The sequence below is a fragment of the Ictalurus furcatus genome, chromosome 4 (genome assembly GCF_023375685.1).
Source record: "Ictalurus furcatus strain D&B chromosome 4, Billie_1.0, whole genome shotgun sequence".
NCBI lineage: Eukaryota > Metazoa > Chordata > Actinopteri > Siluriformes > Ictaluridae > Ictalurus > Ictalurus furcatus.
The window spans coordinates 21,330,077-21,351,122 of NC_071258.1; the positions used below are offsets into that span (position 1 = coordinate 21,330,077).

The 21,046-nt window shown below is 38.0% G+C and overlaps 1 protein-coding gene across 8 annotated transcripts in view; it reads right to left on the reverse strand.

The window, feature by feature from the left end:
* sema4ba (sema domain, immunoglobulin domain (Ig), transmembrane domain (TM) and short cytoplasmic domain, (semaphorin) 4Ba) overlaps nt 1-21,046 on the reverse strand; it is a 162,324-nt gene that overhangs the window by 19,663 nt on the left and 121,615 nt on the right. For all 8 annotated transcript variants that reach the window (XM_053623306.1, XM_053623301.1, XM_053623303.1 and 5 more), the window contains 2 exons: nt 2,470-2,651; nt 1,787-1,937 (listed from right to left, as the gene is read on the reverse strand). In XM_053623306.1, coding sequence (XP_053479281.1) covers nt 1,787-1,937; nt 2,470-2,651 — 333 coding nt within the window. The remainder of the gene's footprint in view (nt 1-1,786; nt 1,938-2,469; nt 2,652-21,046) is intronic.

Below are 21,046 nucleotides of genomic sequence, written 5' to 3' on the forward strand. Positions count from 1 at the left end.
TACAGACAGAGAAAACAAAAAAACCTCAATATGCATACAAAGAAGTAGAGACGTACTTAGGATGAAGAGCAGTGCTGGGCATTCTAACCGAAAGCTATATATATATATATATATATATATATATATATATATATATATATATATATATATATATATATATATATGTATATATACACACAGACCCCTCCGAAAGTTTTTAAATGGCAAGGCCAATACTTCTGTTTTTGCTATACACTAGGAACATTTTGAGATCAAACCCAATGAATATGAGACAACAGATCAGAATTTCAGCTTTAATTTCCTGATATTTACATCTAGATGTGTCAAACATAGAACATGGCACCTTTTGTTTGAACCCACCCATTATTTAAGTGATCAAAAATACTGGAACATGTGATTGACAGGTGTTTCTTGTTGCCCAGGAGTGCCCTGTTAGATTGATTGTTTAAACAATTAACAACTCTGAATGTCTACTCTATGTTTGAGCCCTGGGTTTCGCCTATGAAGATCGCATTTGTGGTTAAAATGGATAAACCCAGGCCAGAGAGCTCTCTATGGGAGAAAAGCAAGCCATTTTGAAGCTGAGAAAATAGGGAAAATTTACCAGAGCCACTGTGCAAGCATAGGGCATAGCCAATACAACAATTTGGAATGTGCTGAAAAAGAAACCACTGGTGTACTAACAAACAGACATCAAGCAGGTTAGCCAAGGAAAACAACAGCAGTTGATGACAAACATTGAGACAGCTGTGAAGAAAAACCCAAAAAACAACAGTCAGTGACATCACCAATAACTTCCACATGGCAGAAGTGAAGGTTACATAATCCACTGTTGGAAGAAGACTTTGAGAGGCCATACCACAAGATGCAAACAATCATCAGAAGTAAGAATCAGAAAGCCAAAGAAATTCAAAAGGAATTCACAAAGAAATTCAGAGATTAGCCACAAAACTTCTGGAACCAAGATTAATCTCTAACAAATTGATGGAAAGACCAAAGTGTATAGTATGAAAGTATCTGCTAATGATCCAGAACATACGAGCTCATTGGTCAAGCATGGTGGTGGTAGTCTCATGGTTTGGCTTGCAGACTGCTTTTAGAATTGGCTCACTAATCATTATTGATGATGTAACCAATGATGGTAGAAGCATAATGAATTCAGAAGTCTACATAAACATTCTGTCTGCCAATTTACAGAGAAATGCATCCAATCTAATTGGGAAGAACTTCATCATACAGCAAGACAATGACCCAAAACACACTGCCAATACAACAAAGGACTTTGTCAGGGGAAAAAAAAGTGGAAGGTTTTAGACTGACCAAGTCAATCACCAGACTTTAATCCTTTAAGCCTGGAAAAGCATCCAAAAAGAAGAATCAAACAGATTGTTAATGTAGGTGGGTGGCCAACTTGATACAGTTTTTGCAATCAATGGATATGCAACCAAATTTTAAGTGTTATTTACTTTAAGACTCACCTAAAGATTGGGTGATCTGTCACCAAACATGCCATGTTCTAAGTTGTTTAACACATCTAGATATATATTAAGAAATCAAAACTGAAATTTTGATTCTGATTTCATATTCATCTTTTGATCTTAAACCCAAAGGTCTTCAGTGTACAGCAAAAACAAAAGTATTGGCCATGTCATTCCATTACTTTCAGAAGGGACTGTATATCTGCATGTAAGTATTATGACTGTACAAAGTATTAATTAAATTCCATTATTAATAAAAAAAAATGCCCACAAACAAGACAAGATGTTTCTGATAAGAAGGTAAATACCGCTCCAGGTCTGGGTTCTGGGATTGGGTGATTATAGGTGTACCACTGCTGTGTTTCCCTGTTAACCTCCCGATAACGACCATTAAACACCTCCTCCACTTGGTTCATGGTAAAGGTGCACACAGCTGAGCTGCCCGATGCCCTTTTGTACCTGCAAATATACACACAAATACACTCATTTAATTTAATTTAATTTCCATTTTATTTGTATAGTGCTGTTAACAATGGATATTTTCACAAAGCAGCTTTAAAGAAATCGGTGTTGTACTGTGATCCATTTGAGACATTTGCTGACCACTCATATTACACACCTATCACACCTTAAAAAATACACTAGGACATGCAACAATATTGGTTAACACAAAACCTGGATTTACAGACCTAAGAGAATCTATGCAAAGCAGAATGGGGTATGTCTCTCTCTTTTGTGTCTCTGGTGTGCTGCATGCAACCCTTTCTAACCAGTGCTTCATATTGTATTAACACAGTGAATCAAAAGCTAAACCTTTTGTAAAACTTACTCAAAATAATAATTAGTAAAATTAATCCCTTAAATTGTTTATTTAAACACAAAAATAAGTGGCATCTGTCATTATTCTACACATATATGCATCATTGCACAAAATTTACATTTGTCAGTCAAGTGGTCATCAGTTACATGTGTCACCAGAGCTCATTCTTACCACTGAGAGGTGAAAACACCATAGAACACAGTGTTCTTCCAATCCTCCTTACTGGGTGTCAAGACAAACATGTCTTGAATGATGTTAAAAGGGAAGCCATCTTCAGGCAATGAGCAGAGGAGCTGGGCTTTCAGAAAGGTGGTCCATTTCTTCTGCAGGACCCTCTCTCCACCCTTATCACCCTGAAATTCAGACACACACGCACCCCTATATGAGACAGGTGTCACACCTGATTCAAAAGAAGACAACAAATTTACCAGCTCACAGTAGGAATTAATAGACAGAACTAGTGTTTAAAAATCATGTTTAAAAAAACTGAAGCACAAAGAATGCAGAGACTGAGTGTAGCGCAGATTCCCTCTCGACCATAAAATAGTCACTGACTGCTAGCTATCAACAGGCAATTTATACGTAGAACCACTATGGGTTGAACTACAAAATATGGCTTAACAGGTTAGTAACAGAGTGGCCACGGAAGCCACGGAAATCTACATGGCAAAGGTACAGCCTGCAAATATCTCTAAAGAGAGAAATCATACCATTAACCCTTTGAAGTCTTAAAAAGAATTTAACCGTTTTGCCATCAATTTTATTTTACTGTATTAAATCATCTAAGAAATATTTTTAACTAAACTATTTGGTATAATTTTTTTTTCAACACAACTTAAAATTTCAAATTAATATAAAAAAAATAATAAGATTTTTAATACAAGATACTGTATTGATCTAAGTGGTTCCACAACCCACAAATAAGATAAAATGCCTGTAGAAAACTCACATTTTTATTTACTAAATTAAGAAAACTAACGTAAATGATTTTTTAGCAACATAAATGCAACGTATAAACTTTAGAAGTGGAAAAACATAAATCTAGTAAATTATTTACAAATAAAACAGATCAGTCACACACTGATGACCTCCACTAATATTGGCACTTTTGGTAAACATGAGCAAAGAAGGCTGTGAAAATTTGTTTTTATTGCTTAACCTTTTGATCCTTTGTTTAAAAAAAAAAAAAGAAAAAAAAACACAAAAATATTTTTCTCTGCTGTCATGGATATCAAACAATTGCAAACACAACCCATGTTTATCCAAAAAAAATATCCTTTGTTAAATATAGGTGTGCAGCAATTATTGGTACCCCTATGAATTCATATGAGAAAAATATATTTGAAATACAGTACTGCTCAAAAGTGCAAAAGGCACAAGCAAAGAAATGCTGCAGAGCTAAGATACCTTCAAAAAAGAATCTGTAAAATTGTAATGAAAATAAATGCATCTCCACAAAAAATACTATAAAGATCAGTAAACAATAATACATTAAAAAGGCAATAATTTGGTGTGACGACTCTTTGCTTTAAAAAAAAAAAAAAAAGCAGTCTCAGGTAGAATTAGAATTAGTGTCGTTTGAGTAATAAGCTTAAAGCTTAATGAGCTTTAAGTTTTATTGAGCATCTTGCAGAACCAGCAACGGTTCTTCTTGAGAATTTGAAAAATCCATCAGCCTTCATTATGTTTTTTGTCTGAAAAGTGTCTCTTACCACTTAATATGCTGCTTTCTTTACTGACGTACAAACATATTTTTCTGTCACATTTAATTTTGTGCTGGAAATCTAAAATATTTTTGTATTAACTCGATAATGCAGAAGTCATAAAGTAAAAATATATAAAAGTTTGTACTAAAAAAATAGGGTGCCTAAGACTTTTGCACAGTATTGTATATTCCCATTGATATTTTACTACTTTTTTTTGTACACCTGGGTGATTAGGAACCGGAAATTGTTCAACCATGACTTCCTGTTTCAAAGGGGTATAAATATGAGAACACATAGGCCAAATTCCCTTAGCCATTCGTAACAGTGGGTAAGACCAAAGAATATAGCTGTGATGTACTGCAAAAGGTTGTTGAGCTTCACAAAATGAGAAGTGGCTATAAGAAAATAGCACAAGCACTGAAAATGCCCATTTCCACTATCGGGACAATAATTAAGAAGTTCCAGTCAACTGGAAATATTATGAATCAATCTGGAATTGGATGTGTGTCTATATTGTCTCAACACACTGTGAAGAGGATGGTTCAAGTGGCCAAAAAATCTCCAAGGATCACAGCTGGAGAATTGCAGAAGTTAGTTGTGTCTTGGGGTCAGAAAGTCTCCAATACTATCATCCAAAGTCACCTACATCACCACAGTTTGTTTGGAAGGGTTTCAAGAAAAAAGCCTCTAGTCTCATCCAAAAACAAACTCAAGCATTTTCGGTTTACCAGACACAACTGGAACTTCAAATGGGATCAGGTTCTATGGTCAGATGAAACCAAAATAGAGACTTTTGGCAATAAACACCAGAGGTGGTTTTGGCACACACAGAGAGGTAGCCATATGGAAAAGTACCCAATGCCATGGTTAAATATGGTCGTGGCTCTTTAATGTTTTGGGGCTATTTTCCTGCCAGAGGTCCTGCACATTTTGTTAGGATACATGGCATCATAGACTCTATCAAATATCAACAGATATTAGATGAAAACATGACTGCCTCTGCCTGAAAGCTTAAAATGGGCCATGGTTGGATCTTCCAACAGGACAATGATCAAAAACATGCATCAAAATCAACAACAACAAAAAAAATGGTTTAATGATCACAAAATCAAGGTGATAACTGATAAGATGTGCTTCACAGTACAGCTGGATAATGACCCAACAAGTAACCCAAGAGCTTCTTAAGGCAAATAAATGGAATGTTTTTAAATGGCAGAGTCATTCACTTGACCTCAACCCAATTGAGCATGCTTTGCACTTACTGAATGCAAAAGTAAAGGTAGGAAGACCCACAAACAAGCAGCAACTGAAGGCAGCTGCAGTAAAAGCCTAGCAAAGCATTTCAAGGGAGGAACCTCAGCATTTGATGATGTCCATTGGTTCCAGACTTCAGGCAGACATTGACTGCAAAGGATTTGTATACAAGTATTAAAAATAATCCTAATATTTATGATTATGATAGTTTGTCCAATTACATTTGAGCCTGGGAAAATGGAGGGACCAAGTAAATAAATGGCTGCAATTCCTAAATGGCTAATGCAATATATTTGTTAAACCCCATGAATTAAAGCTCAAAGTCTACACTTCAATTACACATTGATTGCTTCATTTCAAATCCATTGTGGTAGTGTACAGAGGCAAAACTATGAAACTTGTGTCACTGTCCAAATACTTATGGATCTGACTATAAATATTGGTGCTACCCTACTTTAAGAGTGTGGGGAAAAGGGGAAAAAAACAAGAACAAATATTTATTGTTCAAAATAATCTAAAATTTTTTTGGCCATGGCAAAAGAAAATCCCACCAAATTGATTTCATTTCCTGAATATCATGCAGTTGTTGGATTTGCTGAATTAGCTGAGATCAAGACAAAACATATTCAGAAGTATATAGAAGAATATACAAAAAACCTTTATGGCTTGGAGAGGAGATCAGAAAATCTTACAAGAAAACTAAGACCACAACAGATAAGACAAAGAAATGCCACAGAACATTCACTGACAGAGATTCAGAGTAAGACAGGCAGTAAAGTTAAAGATCATGAAATTCCTTTATCTACTATGAGTGATGTTCCCATGTCTGTAAATGCTTCATTAGAAAACGCTGAGAAGGCTCTTCACAGAGAAGTACAAAAGTAATGCAAATACAAAAGAAATCTCAGCACCGGAAAACACTCTTATTCTGAAATGGGCACTCCCCATCAGAAAGCAGAATTCAGAGTTGAATAATGCTGCCTCTCAGAGGCTGAAGCAACAAACTACAATGATTCTGGTAAGAAATAAATCCTAAATGGAACATCACCACCACCTCTTGTCTAAAATGGCACATTGAATGGTCAGATGGTCAGAGCAGTAACAGAGTGAAAACAAAAGAAACAAAGACATTGGTTAATCAACGTCATACCTGTATTAGCTGACATTGGCAAATGGAGTGAACACATGCATCATACTTGAGAAGATGTACAGTCATGTGGAAAAATAAGTATACCCCATGGAAATTGTTGGCTTTTTGACAAACAAACATTTGATCATCTTTGAAACAGTGCCTATTTTATGTAGTTGATATACCTGAACAAAACCACAAGGAAAATGAGCTTTTTAAAATCATTTATTCAACAAAAATATCAATAGATGTGATATACTTCTGTGGAAAAAGTAAGCATACCCTTGGCCTCAGAAGATAGTATTGCAATCTTTAGCAGAAATAACTTCTTGTAGGCGTTTTGCATAATTGTCCACCTGGCTTGCTGGAATTTTGACCACTCTTGCATGCAATATTCTTTCAGTTGCAAGATGTTTGAGGGTTTTCTTGCATGTTCTGTCTGTTTCAAATCCAGTCTTTGGTAAGTTACTCAAAAAAGTAATCCACTACAGATTACTAATTACTACTTTAAAATTGTCATTTGATTACATTACTGATTACTGCATTATCAGCAATCAGATTACTAATTACTTTACTTTCAAAACCTATCAAACCTACAAAAATACACTACAAATTGAAACCCATAGTTCTTTCAGTAATTTTAGCGTGCATCAATGTAGAACATGATCAGAAAACATTAGATTTATCTTACAACTTACCTTAGGTGTTATCATTGTTTGTAGGACTACCAGACCGATAAAATATAAAACTGTTCTAACTACGCTAGTTTGGTGTCACTAGCCAAGGGGAGGCACACCTAAGCAATCATAGTATGGATTTAGCTGCTACAGTGCCATGCAAAGTACATTGTCTTTCTTATGCTCTGCTCATATGTTCATGTAAACTGGAACTCATCTAGACATTTACACACCTTGTTTTCCTGCTTAGCATCATGTTAGTGTTTCAGTTTCAACCCCTTTACTGGTTTCGCTAGTGTTTGGCAGAATTGACAGTTGTCAGCCAATAAGCGGTTTTCCACGTATTTTCCTGTAAACCGTATCTGGTTGGTCTCGCCTACGTTCACTGAAGATATAAAATGACAACACAGAAAATCTTCTTTTACTGACGTTCAGTTACGTAGTGAAAAACCACTCCAAGTGGATAATTATTCGGGGCTAAAGAAAAAAATCTTTGGAGCTACAGCTGTGAATGCCCAGGCCAGGTTACACAAAATGTGATTTATTTTAAAAATGAATTTAATTAATATTGTTTTCTTTACAATAAATTTGTAATGCAAGTTATGTAATTTTATTGACATAAAGTTTGTAATGTAAAATGCGTTACATTACTGCGTTATCAGAAAAAGTAATTACAATACTTATACCCAACTCTGTTCAAATCCCCCCACAACATTTCAATAGGATTCAAATCCAGGCTTTGGCTAGGCCACTTCATAACCCTCCATTTCTTCTTTTTGAGCCATTCCTTGGTGGATTTGCTAGAGTGTTTAGGATCATTATCCTGTTGAAAGGTCCACTTTCAGTTCAACTTCACCTTTCTGACAGATGGCCTCAAGCACTCTTTGATATGATGCAGAATTCACAGTTGAATCAATGAATGCAAACTGTCCAGTACCTGAGGCAGCGAAGCAACCCCAAATCATAACATTTCCACCACCATGCTTCACAGTTGGTATGAGGTGCGTCTCCTGAAAAGCTCTTTTTGGTCGGCGCCAAACATGTCTGCTGTTACTGTGGCCAAACAACTCTATCTTTGATTCGTCTGTCCAGAGCATGTTATTCCAAAAGGTGTGGTCTTTGCCTATATGCTCATTGGCAAACTGTAGTCCTGCAACAGCTTTTTCCTGGCACACATCCCATGTAGCTCAACTTTGTGCAATCTCTTTCTGATTGTAGAAGCATGCACTTTGACACCAACAGTTGCAAGACTTACTAGCAGATACTGTAATTAAATTTTGGGGTTCTTGACTTCTTTTTGCATCAGACAGCCTGCTCTTGAGCTGGATTTGCTGGGACAGCCAGTCCTGGACAAATTGGCAGTTATTTGAAATCTGCACCATTTGTAGTTTATTTTCCTTACAGTAAAATGATGTATTTAAAATAATTTGGAGATCTTTTTAAATCCCTTGCCAGACTTATAGGCAACCGCAACCTTTTTCTGAAGGCATTACAGAACTTTAGATAGTAGCTTGATGACCACACACCTGAATAGCAAAGGGAACACCAGACACTAATTATGAGAAGGGTATAAAAAAGACAGGTTCTACCTGCAATCCCTAAGCATCACTGGCACAGAATCTTGAGCACCTGATTCTAATTTTAAGGATTTGACACTGTGATAAATTTAGGGGTGTACTTAGTTTTTCTATGTGACTAATCTGTTTTTTTGTTAATATAAATTGTGAAAATTACTACAAAATGTCAATTTTATGTGTCATTTGATAGTGTACCAACTTTAATAGGAACTGTTTCAAAGAGGATCAAATGTTTGCTTATCCAAATATATTTGTAAAAAATTTCCATGGGGTTACTTGTTTTTCACATGACTGTATAATAGATTGCATGATCTTTAATGGCTCAAAGCTATTTATTATCACCATGCATATGATGGTATGATAGTTCTTTTATGACAAAAACAAGAGTGAACTTAACAGAAACCTGGACAAAGCCATTGGTGAACAGAAGCAAAATCTAGCAGGAGCATAGAGGTTTGGAACCAGGTGAATGTACATGTCAACCAGGGTAAAATGACAGGCTGCCTCCAATGTCTAAATGAACGTTTTCCTTCAGCAAAGTTTGGTGCAATTATTCAGGCATTGAAAACGTCAGGAATGACAACATGGATAACAGCAGCCATGGAGCACTGAAGTAAGTTCTTCTTCATGAAGCCAAGGCAGAACTGGCAATTCACTACACCCAACTGACGATATGGAGAATGGACTGATATGCCTTGAATGACACGTGTGTCATCTAAGAGCAAGGGGAAAGAATTTGAAGTGACCAGTGAAAAACCTGAAAACTATATCCAGCAGGTATTTCAATTAAAATGAGGTCATTTTACAACATTCTACAACCGGAGCCTCTGTATGTACCCAGATTTTGTGATTTAGTAGTTATAACTCTACTGGGTGCAAGCTTATTCACTCAGAATAGCATCACATATCTTATAGCTGACAAGCATTGCAAGACATCAGTTACAGCTGCACAGACGTCATATTCAACAACTTTCAACTCCCTTTGGAAATGGCATGGACACTGTGGACTCCAGATCCAGCTCTTCCTGCAGAGAGCCCAGCATCGGCACCAAGACTGTAAACTAAGGTGGGGGAAGCGAGGCAGCCTTAGAGCTAGGCTAAAACCACATCAACCATCTCTCCCAAGCATTTTTCTGACTAATGTGTGGCCTTTGGTGAACAAAACGTATGAACTGCAGCTACAGGTAACGTTGCATAAACTGATCATAAAATGCAATGTTACGATTTTTACGGAAACTTGGCTTAATAACATTCCTGGCAGCACCACTGAGATAGATGGTCAGTGTCTTCGGGGCAGACAGGATGGCAGTGGACTCTGGTAATATCAAAGGCAGTCTGTGCATTCATGTTAAAAATTATAGTCTGCTTTAACTGAAAGTCATTGCTCTACTAATTTAGATTATCTGATGATTAAGTGCAGAGCCTTCTATTTACCCCCCCAAAATTTCAGCCATTGTTGTGACTGCAGCTTACATTACTCCAGATGCTACTGCTAAGCTAGCTATGGAAGAACTGCAAGCAATAGTCAGCACAATCAGATGGAAATTTTATTGTTGATGGAGATTCCAATCCCTCTAATATGAGACCTGTACTTCCCAAATTCCATCAGAATGTCTCTTGCTCTACCACTGGGGACCATACTCTGGACCATGTTTACGCGAAAATTGCTGAGGCATACAATACCATTTCCCTTTTTGGGTCAACGCCAATGACCCAATTAGTCCAGAATGCAGCAGCCAGACTCCATACTAGATCCAGAAGATATGACGATATCAGCCCTGTATCAGACCCATATAAGACCGTATCTTATCCACACTGCATTGGCTTCCAATAAAAATTTCCATTGATTATAAAATACTACTATTTACCTATAAAACACTGAATGGTCTCACACTGCAGAAAAGCAAGGCGTTTTGAAGCTGAGAAAAGAGGGAACATAAGCATTGGGCATAGCCAATACAACAATTTGGAATGCTCTGAAAAAGTAAGAAACCACTGTTGTACTAACAACTAGACATGGAATAGGTCAGCCAAGAAAAACAACAGAAGTTGATGACAGACACATTGTGATAGCTGTGAAGAAAAACCAAGAAACAATAGTTAATGACATCACCAACAACCTTCACATTGCAGGGATGAAGGTATTACAATCCACCATACATAGAAGACTTCAAGTGCAGAAATATAGAGGCCATACAAAGATTAACCTGTACCAATGTGATGGAAAGACCAAAGTGCGCAGAAAGAAAGGATCTGCTCATCTGTGAAACGTGGTGGAGGTAGTGTCATGGCTTGGGCTTGATTGTCTGTGTCATGTAACTCATGATGGCAGCAGCAGAATGAATTCGGAAGTTTAAAGGAATGTTTTGTCTGCCAATTTACAGAGAAATGCATCCAAATTAATTGGGAGGTACCTTATCATGAAGCAAGACGATCCGAAACACAATGCCAACTCAACAAAGGACATTAATGAAACCAACAGCAACTGAAAGAGGGTGTGGTAAAAGCCTTGAAAAGCATCACAAAACAATAAATCAGTAATTTGGTGGTCAGTGAGTCACAAGTTTGATGCAGCTATTGCACTCAAAGGACTTCTGTGTTCACTTTAAACCAGTTTTTAAAAAAATAATAAAACTAGGAAAAGAAAAGAAAACTAATCTAAGAAAAGAACAAACGTTTCCATTGGCAGGAAAGGAGAAGATGGAATTCATTCAACGTTACCTTGAGGAACTTTCTACAGTGAAAAAACCCGCTCATTTAAAAAACACTAAACTGAGCTGAGGCTCGAAACTCAGTCACTGGTGTGCTAAACCTGCATGCTACCACTGCACTATTCTAGTACACATTCAGTAGCTTAAATACTATAGTTATTGTACCTGTACTACAAGACTCGATCATGTTCCCTTTTTATAAAATTAAATCTTGTAATTAGAAACTTGTATAAATTAGGTTTATCATAACCTTTGATGAGAAACGTAATATTTTTATGTGAACCATTTGACCACACATTCCATTTTTGTTCAGCTACAGTATGTTGTTCCATGTGCCACCTGGTGGTTATTTTAGGAAGCACAACAAATGAATTTAAATTCTTAGAACCGTTCCTGCAGCATACCACGTGACGAATCGTGTGAAACTGTATGAAAAAAATGCTCATTCTTAAAGGCCACATCTGTACATGCAAAATGACCAATACATAAAAAGACTAGAAAAATCTAAGGTAGTACATATGCAAGGTACTAAACATGATCTGGCCAAAGGTTTTTGGACACCTGGCTGTTGTATCTCCATTTGTCCCTGATCATTCCAAAGCCATGGGCATTAATATGGACCACTCCTTTGCTGCTATAACAGCCTTCACTCTTTTGAGAAGACTTTCTATGAGATTTTATAATGTGGCTATGGGGATTTGTTCCCATTCAGCCACAAGAGCATTAGTGATGGAATGCTTTGATGTTGTGCAAGAAGGTATGCTGCACACTCAGAGTGCCAGTTCATTCCAAACGTGTTCAGTTGGGTTGAGGTCAGGGCTCTGTGCAGGCAACTTGAGTTCTCACACATGGAACTTGGCAACCTGTGTCTTTAGGGAGCATGCTTTGTGCTGGAACAAGATTGCGCCAGTCCCCTTAGTTCCAGTGATGGGAAATCTTAATGCTACACCATACAAAGACATTCTAGACATTTGTGTGCTTCCAACTTTGTAGCAACAGTTTGGGGAAGGTGCACATATGTGTATGATGGTCAGATGCCCACATAATTTTGGCCATATTGTGTCATCATGAACCCTAACACCTTGACTGCATTAATTGTTTAAAATTGTCTAAACAGACCAAATACAGCCCAACAACCAGGTAATACCATCCCTAACATCAAGCGTGATGGTGATAGCATCATGCTCTAGGGATTCTTTTCAGCAGGAGGAACTGGAAATCTAGTAGCCATCAGTGGCTACATGGATGGAGCCAAATACAAGCAAATTCTTCAGGAGAACCTGTTCCAGTCTAGTCTGTCAGAAATCTGTGTCTAGGGTGAAAATTACATTTCAACAGCACAACACAAGACACGGGACAAACACTACAAACCAAATTGCTTGAAAAACAGAACGTTTTGTTCAGGAATGGACAATTGAAAGCCCAAACTTTAATCCAATAGAAAATCTGTGGCATGAAAATTGTTGTGAGAGTATTTTGCATAGAAGAAAAATGGTAAGAATCTTTGTGTGTTTGTTTGTAGGGGGATACTTACCAGTTAAGCAGTGTTCAGATTTTGTACTTTTTATTAATTTTGGGGATTTCTAATATAATTTAATAATTTACTTCTGTAGAGAGCTAGAAAAATGGAGCAAAAAATCCCATATAAACATACTGTAAATTTGATATTGCAACACAACAAAAAGAGAGATAATAACTAGGGGATAAATACTTTTTGGAGGGACTGTTTATGTGTACTAATTGGTTGGTTGTGTATTGGTTTTTAATTTTAATGAACTGTATTCGTAGAAAAACTTTAAAAATAAATAAATAAATAAATTTTTGGAATAACATACTAAATCAAGTCCCTGTTTTCTGTGCATGAGTGGTGTAGTCACTTGGATTACCTGCATTTAGTTTTATGGCACCTGGCTGACACTCTTATTGAAAGAGGAACTTACATAGGTGTTTGGTTGTCCACTTTGAAAATATATCATTATGCAACTGCAGATCAGCTAGTGCCACAAGAAACAGGAATCTGTGTAGATAAGTAGATAAATAATTACAGTTTATTTATAAAGCTCATATAAAACAATTTAGGTTGACCAAAGTAGTATAGATAGAATAGTGCATAAAATGAAATATGTATTTAAAAAAAACAGTATGGAAGTAACAATAAGACTTAAGATAGCAGAACACACAAGACAACAGTAAAATATAAACAAATGGCAAATATTAACTCCTAATGAGCCTGCTCAAATGTGAGTGTGTAAAATTACGTTTTAAGACTAGACTTGATTAAAAAAAAAACTTGAAATAACCTGCCAGCACAGGTCACAGCATGTGACTGTGCTCAGAATTAACCATCCAACTCATGTTCAATAATAATTATCATACACCGGTCATAAATTAAGTGATTCTAATTAACCCCAAATAAAGTGCAACTGTTTCTGTAGGATTTTCTTGACATCTTGATTTCATCCAACTGTAGAAGCCATTGTCTGCAAAGAGCTTATATGGCATATACGTGATCTCATTGTTGAAAAGTTATACAATGTATCATGATGTACCATGTGTACAATAGAACACTGTCAAGGCCATCATCAACAAGTGGAGAAAATGGGGCACCACAGTGATATTACCAACAACAGGATGTCCCTCCAAAATTGATGAAAGGACAAGAAGAAATCTTATCAGGAATGCCACCAAGAGGAGCTGCAGGGATATCTGCCAAGTACTGGTCATTCACGGGGGAGGGTGGGTAGACTGGAATAGAGTGACTAGACAAAAGCAGTTTCTCGGGAAAAACAAACAAGCCTACCTAAATAATCCCAAACCATTTATCTCTTAATATCTTCAAGAAGATTAAGTAGGGACACTGAAGAACAGTTATCATTGGGTTTCAAGGGAACTTTACAACTGTATGTTGTTCATGAAAACTTGGAGTGAACATGGAAAATGGATAATTGGCCCCAAGGAGAGCATGAAAAAGAAAAGAGAAAAGAATATGGGTCCTAAGTGAGAGACTTGCAGATAAGGCTTACAATGGAGGAGGAAACAAATAGTCCTAAAATCATAAGCCACTATTGGAAAGGGGTCAAATATGCAGATGTTGTTGTGAAACCAAATAATGTGCAGGACCTGGAGGATTTTTCTGAAGAACAGGATTTTTGTCCTGAACAGTTTAACAAAAACAAGGGACAAACAAGGGACTCAAACAACTATCACAAAACAGTCACAGATCATCCAAGTAACAACACACAATATTAAGAATCAAGGATATGTAAACTTTTGAACTGGTTCATTTGTGTAAATTCAGTTATTATTGTGTCCTGTGAATTATATTTAAACATCTGTTATATGAAATAGCTCAATCAGGGCAGTACTAAATTAAAAACAATATACATGATAAATCTAACATTTATTGCAGACTCTGCAAGGGGTACAGTTGCAATCAAAATTATTCAACTCCCATTGCAAATCAGGTTAATTGTCAAAATTTACAGACTTTCAGCTGTTTGCAATGAACAAATCAAACAAAAGCAATTGAAGTAGTTCTACACAATGAATGCTTCAAGTGATTTCCCCAAATCAACTGAAAAAGGAAGCTATCAATGGCTGCAACCAGATTTCTGAGAAGGCAGGTTGTGAAAAACCCTCAGGTGACTGCAAAATACCTGCAGCAAGACTTGGTGGCAACAGGAACTGAGGTTTCAATGAGCACAGTAAGGCTCGTACTAAACGCAGAAGGTTTCCATGCCAGAACTCCAAGACACACACCACTATTGATCCAAATGCACAAGAAAAGTAATATAAATAAGCCACAGTTTTGGAGCCACAAGTTTTGGGATTCTTTTCTGTTGAGCAATGAAACAAAACTGGAATTTATCGTCACGATGGATCAGCAGTATGTCTGGAGGGAGAAGAATGTCAACAGTCAAGCATGGTGGTGGCTCAGTGATGCTCTAGGGCTGCTTTGCATCCTCTGGCACTGGAAACCTGCAGCGTGTGGAAGGCAAGATGGATTCATTGAAGCATCAGGAAATCCTAAGAGAAAACATCATGCTATCTGTGAGGAAGCTGAAGCTTGGGCATCATTGGACCTTCCAACAGGACAATGATCCCAAGCATACCTTAGATTCCACCAAGGCTTGGTTGCAGAAGAAGTCCTGGAAGATTCTACAGGGCCATCACAGTCACCTGACTTGAACCCCATAGAAAATCTATGGTGGGATTTGAATAAGGTGGTTGCAGCACGCAAACCCAAGAATATTACTGAACTGGAGGCCATTGCTCATGAAGAAAGGCCATTCCTCAGGAACGCTGCCAGAAGCTATGCGTCTTGTTTGCAGCAGGTCATAACAGCAAAAGGCTGCTCTACTAGAGATAAGTACTAAAGATGAAGGGGTTGAATAATTTTGAAACTGGAGAAATCACTGTAAGTTGCATTTTCAGTTGAATTTGGGGAAATCACATGAAGCATTTGCTGTGTTGAACTATTTCAGTTGCTTTTGCTTGATTTGTTCATTGCAAACAGCTGAAAGTCTGTAAATTTTGATAATAAACCTGATTTGCATTGGGGGTTGAATTAATTTTATTGCAACTGTATGTAACTTTTTTCCTTTTTTTTTTTTTTTTTTTTTTTTTACTTAAAATGGCAAAATTTGTGTGGCTGTGCTATTTAAATATTTTTATTGCCAATGCAAGATCACTGGCCAGCAAAATGGAGAAGCTCGATCTGTTCATCATGCTGTGCTATGATAAATCACAGAAACCTGGCTCCATTCAATGACCACGGATGTAGACATGAAGCTTGCCGGCCACATAACACACCATAGTGACAGGAATGCTGACTCTGGAAAGAGGATACAAAGCTTCACCCACAAGATTGAGCCCACTTAGGTCAATCTGATCACCTTTCTCTGCTCAAACCAACTGTTAGGACAGTGCAAGTATGACCTAAAGGGGCTTCTAAACAACTTCAGCACTCTTTCTTTTTTATTTTTTTAATTTATTGTTTATATCGACATTTCCATCAGATGTACTTCAGACATTGTATCCACAATTATGTACATCGTACAAACGTGTTCACCATACATCTCAGAATGATGCATATTAAAGATAGATATAAAGAAACAAAAGAGAAAAAAGAAAAAGAAATATGTGCATGCAGGGAGTGATCTTTCTGTGCATCCTAACCATTAACTAAAAATAAAGTCAGATCTATGGGATATTACATAATAAACCCATTTTCCCCAGTACAAAGCAAATTTCTCCAGCTTATGGTTGACAAATGCTGTTATTCTTTCCATTCTGTAAATGTCCATTGTAATGTCAATCCATGTATTTAGAGTTGGGCTCTCCTGTGACAACCAATTCCTGGTAAGAGTCTTTTTGACAGCCACTAGCAGTATATTCAATAAATATTTATCACTTTTCAACCATTCCCGAAATATATATCCAAAATATAAGGTTTTAATTTTAATGTTAAATATTACACATTTAAAAATATATTGTATGGCAATGTGTATCTCTCTCCAATAATCCATGATAACAGGGCAATCCCAGAAGATATAATAATTTATTTCATTTTGGTTTCCACAGTTTCTCCAACAAACCAGAGAATTACTATGATAGTGTGATTTCTGAGAGGGTGTAATGAAGTATCTTATCAGATTTTTCCAACCAAACTCCCTCCACTTCTGTGACCTGGTGTATTTCCATTGGTACCTCAATATTATTGTCCATTCTTCCTCAGATATAGTTATACCATCTTCCTTCTCCCATTTTGTTTTAATATAAAAGGTCAAATGTATTTTCAGTTATAGCAAACATTTGTACATACAGTATCTCACAAAAGTGAGTACACCCCTCACATTTTTGTAAATATTTGATTATATCTTTTCATGTGACAACACTGAAGAAATTACACTTTGCTACAATGTAAAGTAGTGAGTGTACACCTTGTATAACAGTGTAAATTTGCTGTCACTTAAAAATAACTCAACACACAGCCATTAATGTCTAAACTGCTGGCAACAAAAGTGAGTACACCCCTAAGTGAAAATGTCCAAATTGGGCCCAAAGTGTCAATATTTTGTATTACCACCATTATTTTCCAGCACTGCCTTAACCCTCTTGGGCATGGAGTTCACCAGAGCTTCACAGGTTGCCACTGGAGTCCTCTTCCACTCCTCCATGATGACATCACAGAGCTGGTGGATGTTAGAGAGCTTGTGCTCCTCCACCTTCCATTTGAGGATGCCCCACAGATGCTCAATAGGGTTTAGGTCTGGAGACATGCTTGGCCAGTCCATCACCTTCACCCTCAGCTTCTTTAGCAAGGCAGTGGTCGTCTTGGAGGTGTGTTTGGGGTCGTTATCATGCTGGAATACTGCCCTGCGGCCCAGTCTCCGAAGGCATTCCGAAGTACATATATTCATGGTTCCCCCAACGAACTGTAGCTCCCCAGTGCCGGCAGCACTCATGCAGCCCCAGACCATGACACTCCCACCACCATGCTTGACTGTAGGCAAGACACACTTGTCTTTGTACTCCTCACCTGGTTTCTGCCACACACGCTTGACACCATCTGAACCAAATAAGTTTATCTTGGTCTCATCAGACCACAGGACATGGTTCCAGTAATCCATGTCCTTAGTCTGCTTGTCTTCAGCAAACTGCTTGTGGGATTTCTTGTGCATCATCTTTAGAAGACGCTTCCTTCTGGGACGACAGCCATGCAGACCAATTTGATGCAGTGTGCGGTGTATGGTCTGAGCACTGACAGGCTGACCCCCCACTCCTTCAACCTCTGCAGCAATGCTGACAGTACTCATAAATCTATTTCCCAAAGAAAACCTCTGGATATGACGCTGAGCACGTACACTCGACTTCTTTGGTCGACCATGGCGAGGCCTGTTCTGAGTGGAACCTGTCCTGTTAAACCGCTGTATGGTCCTGGCCACCATGCTGCAGCTCAGTGTCAGGGTCTTGGTAATCTTCTTATAACCTAGACCATCTTTATGTAGAGCAACAATTCTTTTTTGCAGATTCTCAGAGAGTTCTTTGCCATGAGGTGCCATGTTGAACTTCCAGTGACCAGTATGAGGGAGTGTTGAGTGCGATGACACCAAATTTAACACACCTGCTCCCCATTCACACCTGAGACGTAACACTAACAAGTCACATGACACCGGGAAGGGAAAATGGCTAATTGGGCCCAATTTGGACATTTTCACTTAGGGGTGTACTCACTTTTGTTGCCAGTGGTTTAGACAGTAATGGCTGTGTGTTGAGTTATTTTGAGGGGACAGCAAATTTACACTGTTATACAAGCTGTACACTCACTACTTTACATTGTAACAAAGTGTCATTTCTTCAGTGTTGTCACATGAAAAGCTATAATCAAATATTTACAAAAATGTGAGGGGTGTACTCACTTTTGTGAGATACTATAAATATATACACATCACATATATATATATATATATATATATATATATATTTATATATTTATATATTTATATATATATTTATTAATGCTGTCAACGTTAACATGTTAACGCATGCGATTAATCAAAAAATTTTAACGCGTTATTTTTTTAACACAAATTAATCATTTGACGATCAATTTTGACCCCAACTTCTTCCCGTTAATCGCAGCGCGGATGGTTACCTAGCTTTGTGTGATTAGGGCACGGCAAACGCAAGTAATGATGACCGAGGAGGCGGTGTTGAACAGCAAGTTTTGTTATAAAAAGCTTCCAGATGGAAGTTTTGATAAAACCAAAGTTGTGTGCACTTATTGCAGTGACGAACTGTCCTTCCACCGAAGCACAACAAGCTTGAAGTACCATCTTCGGGCTTTTTTTTTTTTTTTTTGCTGACGTTAGCAAAAGCCTTTTTTTTTTTGCTGATGTTAGCAAAGATGCTAGTGCTGAGACAGGGTCAACAAGCCGTGCTCGTCAAACAACACTGGCGGAGTGCAGCCAGGGCAAGTTTGTCAACAAAATGACAACAGCAAAGCTAACTAGCACAATCGCTAAATGGATCGCCACAGAGTGCAGGCCCATCAACATAGTTCAGGACCGGGGGCTTCAAGACATCATTCGCATCGCCTACAAGCTACCTTCGAGGGGAACTGTTGTTACGAGAATACATGAACTGTACGATGCTGAAAAAGCTACGAAAGTGAGGCAGTTGGCAGAAGGTACATTTTTTGCACTTACTGGAGACCACTGGACATCAGTAAGTAACCAAAACTACCTCGGTGTAACAGCACACATAATCGATGACAACTGGCAGCTGCACTCATTCACTTTAGGCATGTTAAAAACAGAAAAAAGACATTTGCCGAAGCATGCGCGAGCCAGATTAACAATGTTGCAAATGAGTGCAAATGAGGGAAAGGTCACAGCTAGGAACAGACAATGCTCGCAGTATGATTGCCGCTGCAAGGAGTCTACCATTCGAGCATTGGTATTAGTGTTCGGGACTCAGACACAGTCTCAGTGTTTAAGTCTAGGCTTAAAACGTATTTGTTTACTCAAGCCTACCCTGACTAGATTCTGTTCTACTACTTCACAGTCATAATTATCTTTTTTCTCCCTCTCTCCTTTCGCCGAGCCCCACATGAATTTATGGAGATACTAGAGATCCAGATCCTTTCTGCCTCTGGATGGAGCTCAAATCTTCTCTAATTCCAGACTGCTGGGACTACGGCTGCTCCTAAGGCCATACAGACTTCATATAAATCCATAATGAACTTTTTCACACTATCTGTTGTTACCCAGATGAGGATGGGTTCCCTTCTGAGTCGGGTTCCTCTCAAGGTTTCTTCCTCTTAAAACATCTTAGGGAGTTTTTCCTTGCCACCGTCGCCACTCAGTGGCTTGCTCAGTTGGGATAAATTCGCACCTTTAATATCTGTATACCATGTTGATATTTCTGTAAAGCTGCTTTGAGACAATGTCTATTGTAAAAAGCGCTATACAAATAAAATTGAATTGAATTGAATTGAATGTGCCGTGTGTGGCGCATATGATACAAAGGGTGATCACCGTGGCTTTACGGGACAGCGAATTTGACAGTGTTTTAGCCAAGTGCCGTAAAATAGTAGTACACTTAAGACACAGTCCCGCAAACACCGCAGAGCTGAAAGCTCAGCAAGCCTCTCATGGACTAATAGAGGAGTCCCTCGTCCAGGATGTACCGACACACTGGAATTCAACTCTTGAAATGATAAGGCAGATTCAACACAACAAAGATCCACTGAAAGCAACGCTGGCACAGCAGTAGCACAACTTTGCCTGATAACCTCAGCTGAATATGACAGGCAGGCAAAGTTGGAAATGTGCTGGAGCCCTGCAGGTAATGTGATTTCTCTGTCTTCTCCAATTTTACTGATAAAAATAAGTCATTTGTAAGTCATCTCGACATAGTTTAAGGCCTATACCCTAAATAGATGCCACCTGAATGAAAACTGTAGTCATTAAGTCAATTGTGTGGTGCTCTGTTTGCACTGTAGGAACATCACTGAGCTCCTAGGTGGTGAAAAATATGTATCCTGCTCCATGGTGCTACCTGCACTATGTCATCTGCTGCACACAATGGAGGTCTCTGATGTTGACCCTGCCTACATAGCGCGCATCAAGGCTGCATTCACAAAGGACCTCAACGGGCGAAAGGAGAACTCAAACCTGTGGTGGTTAAA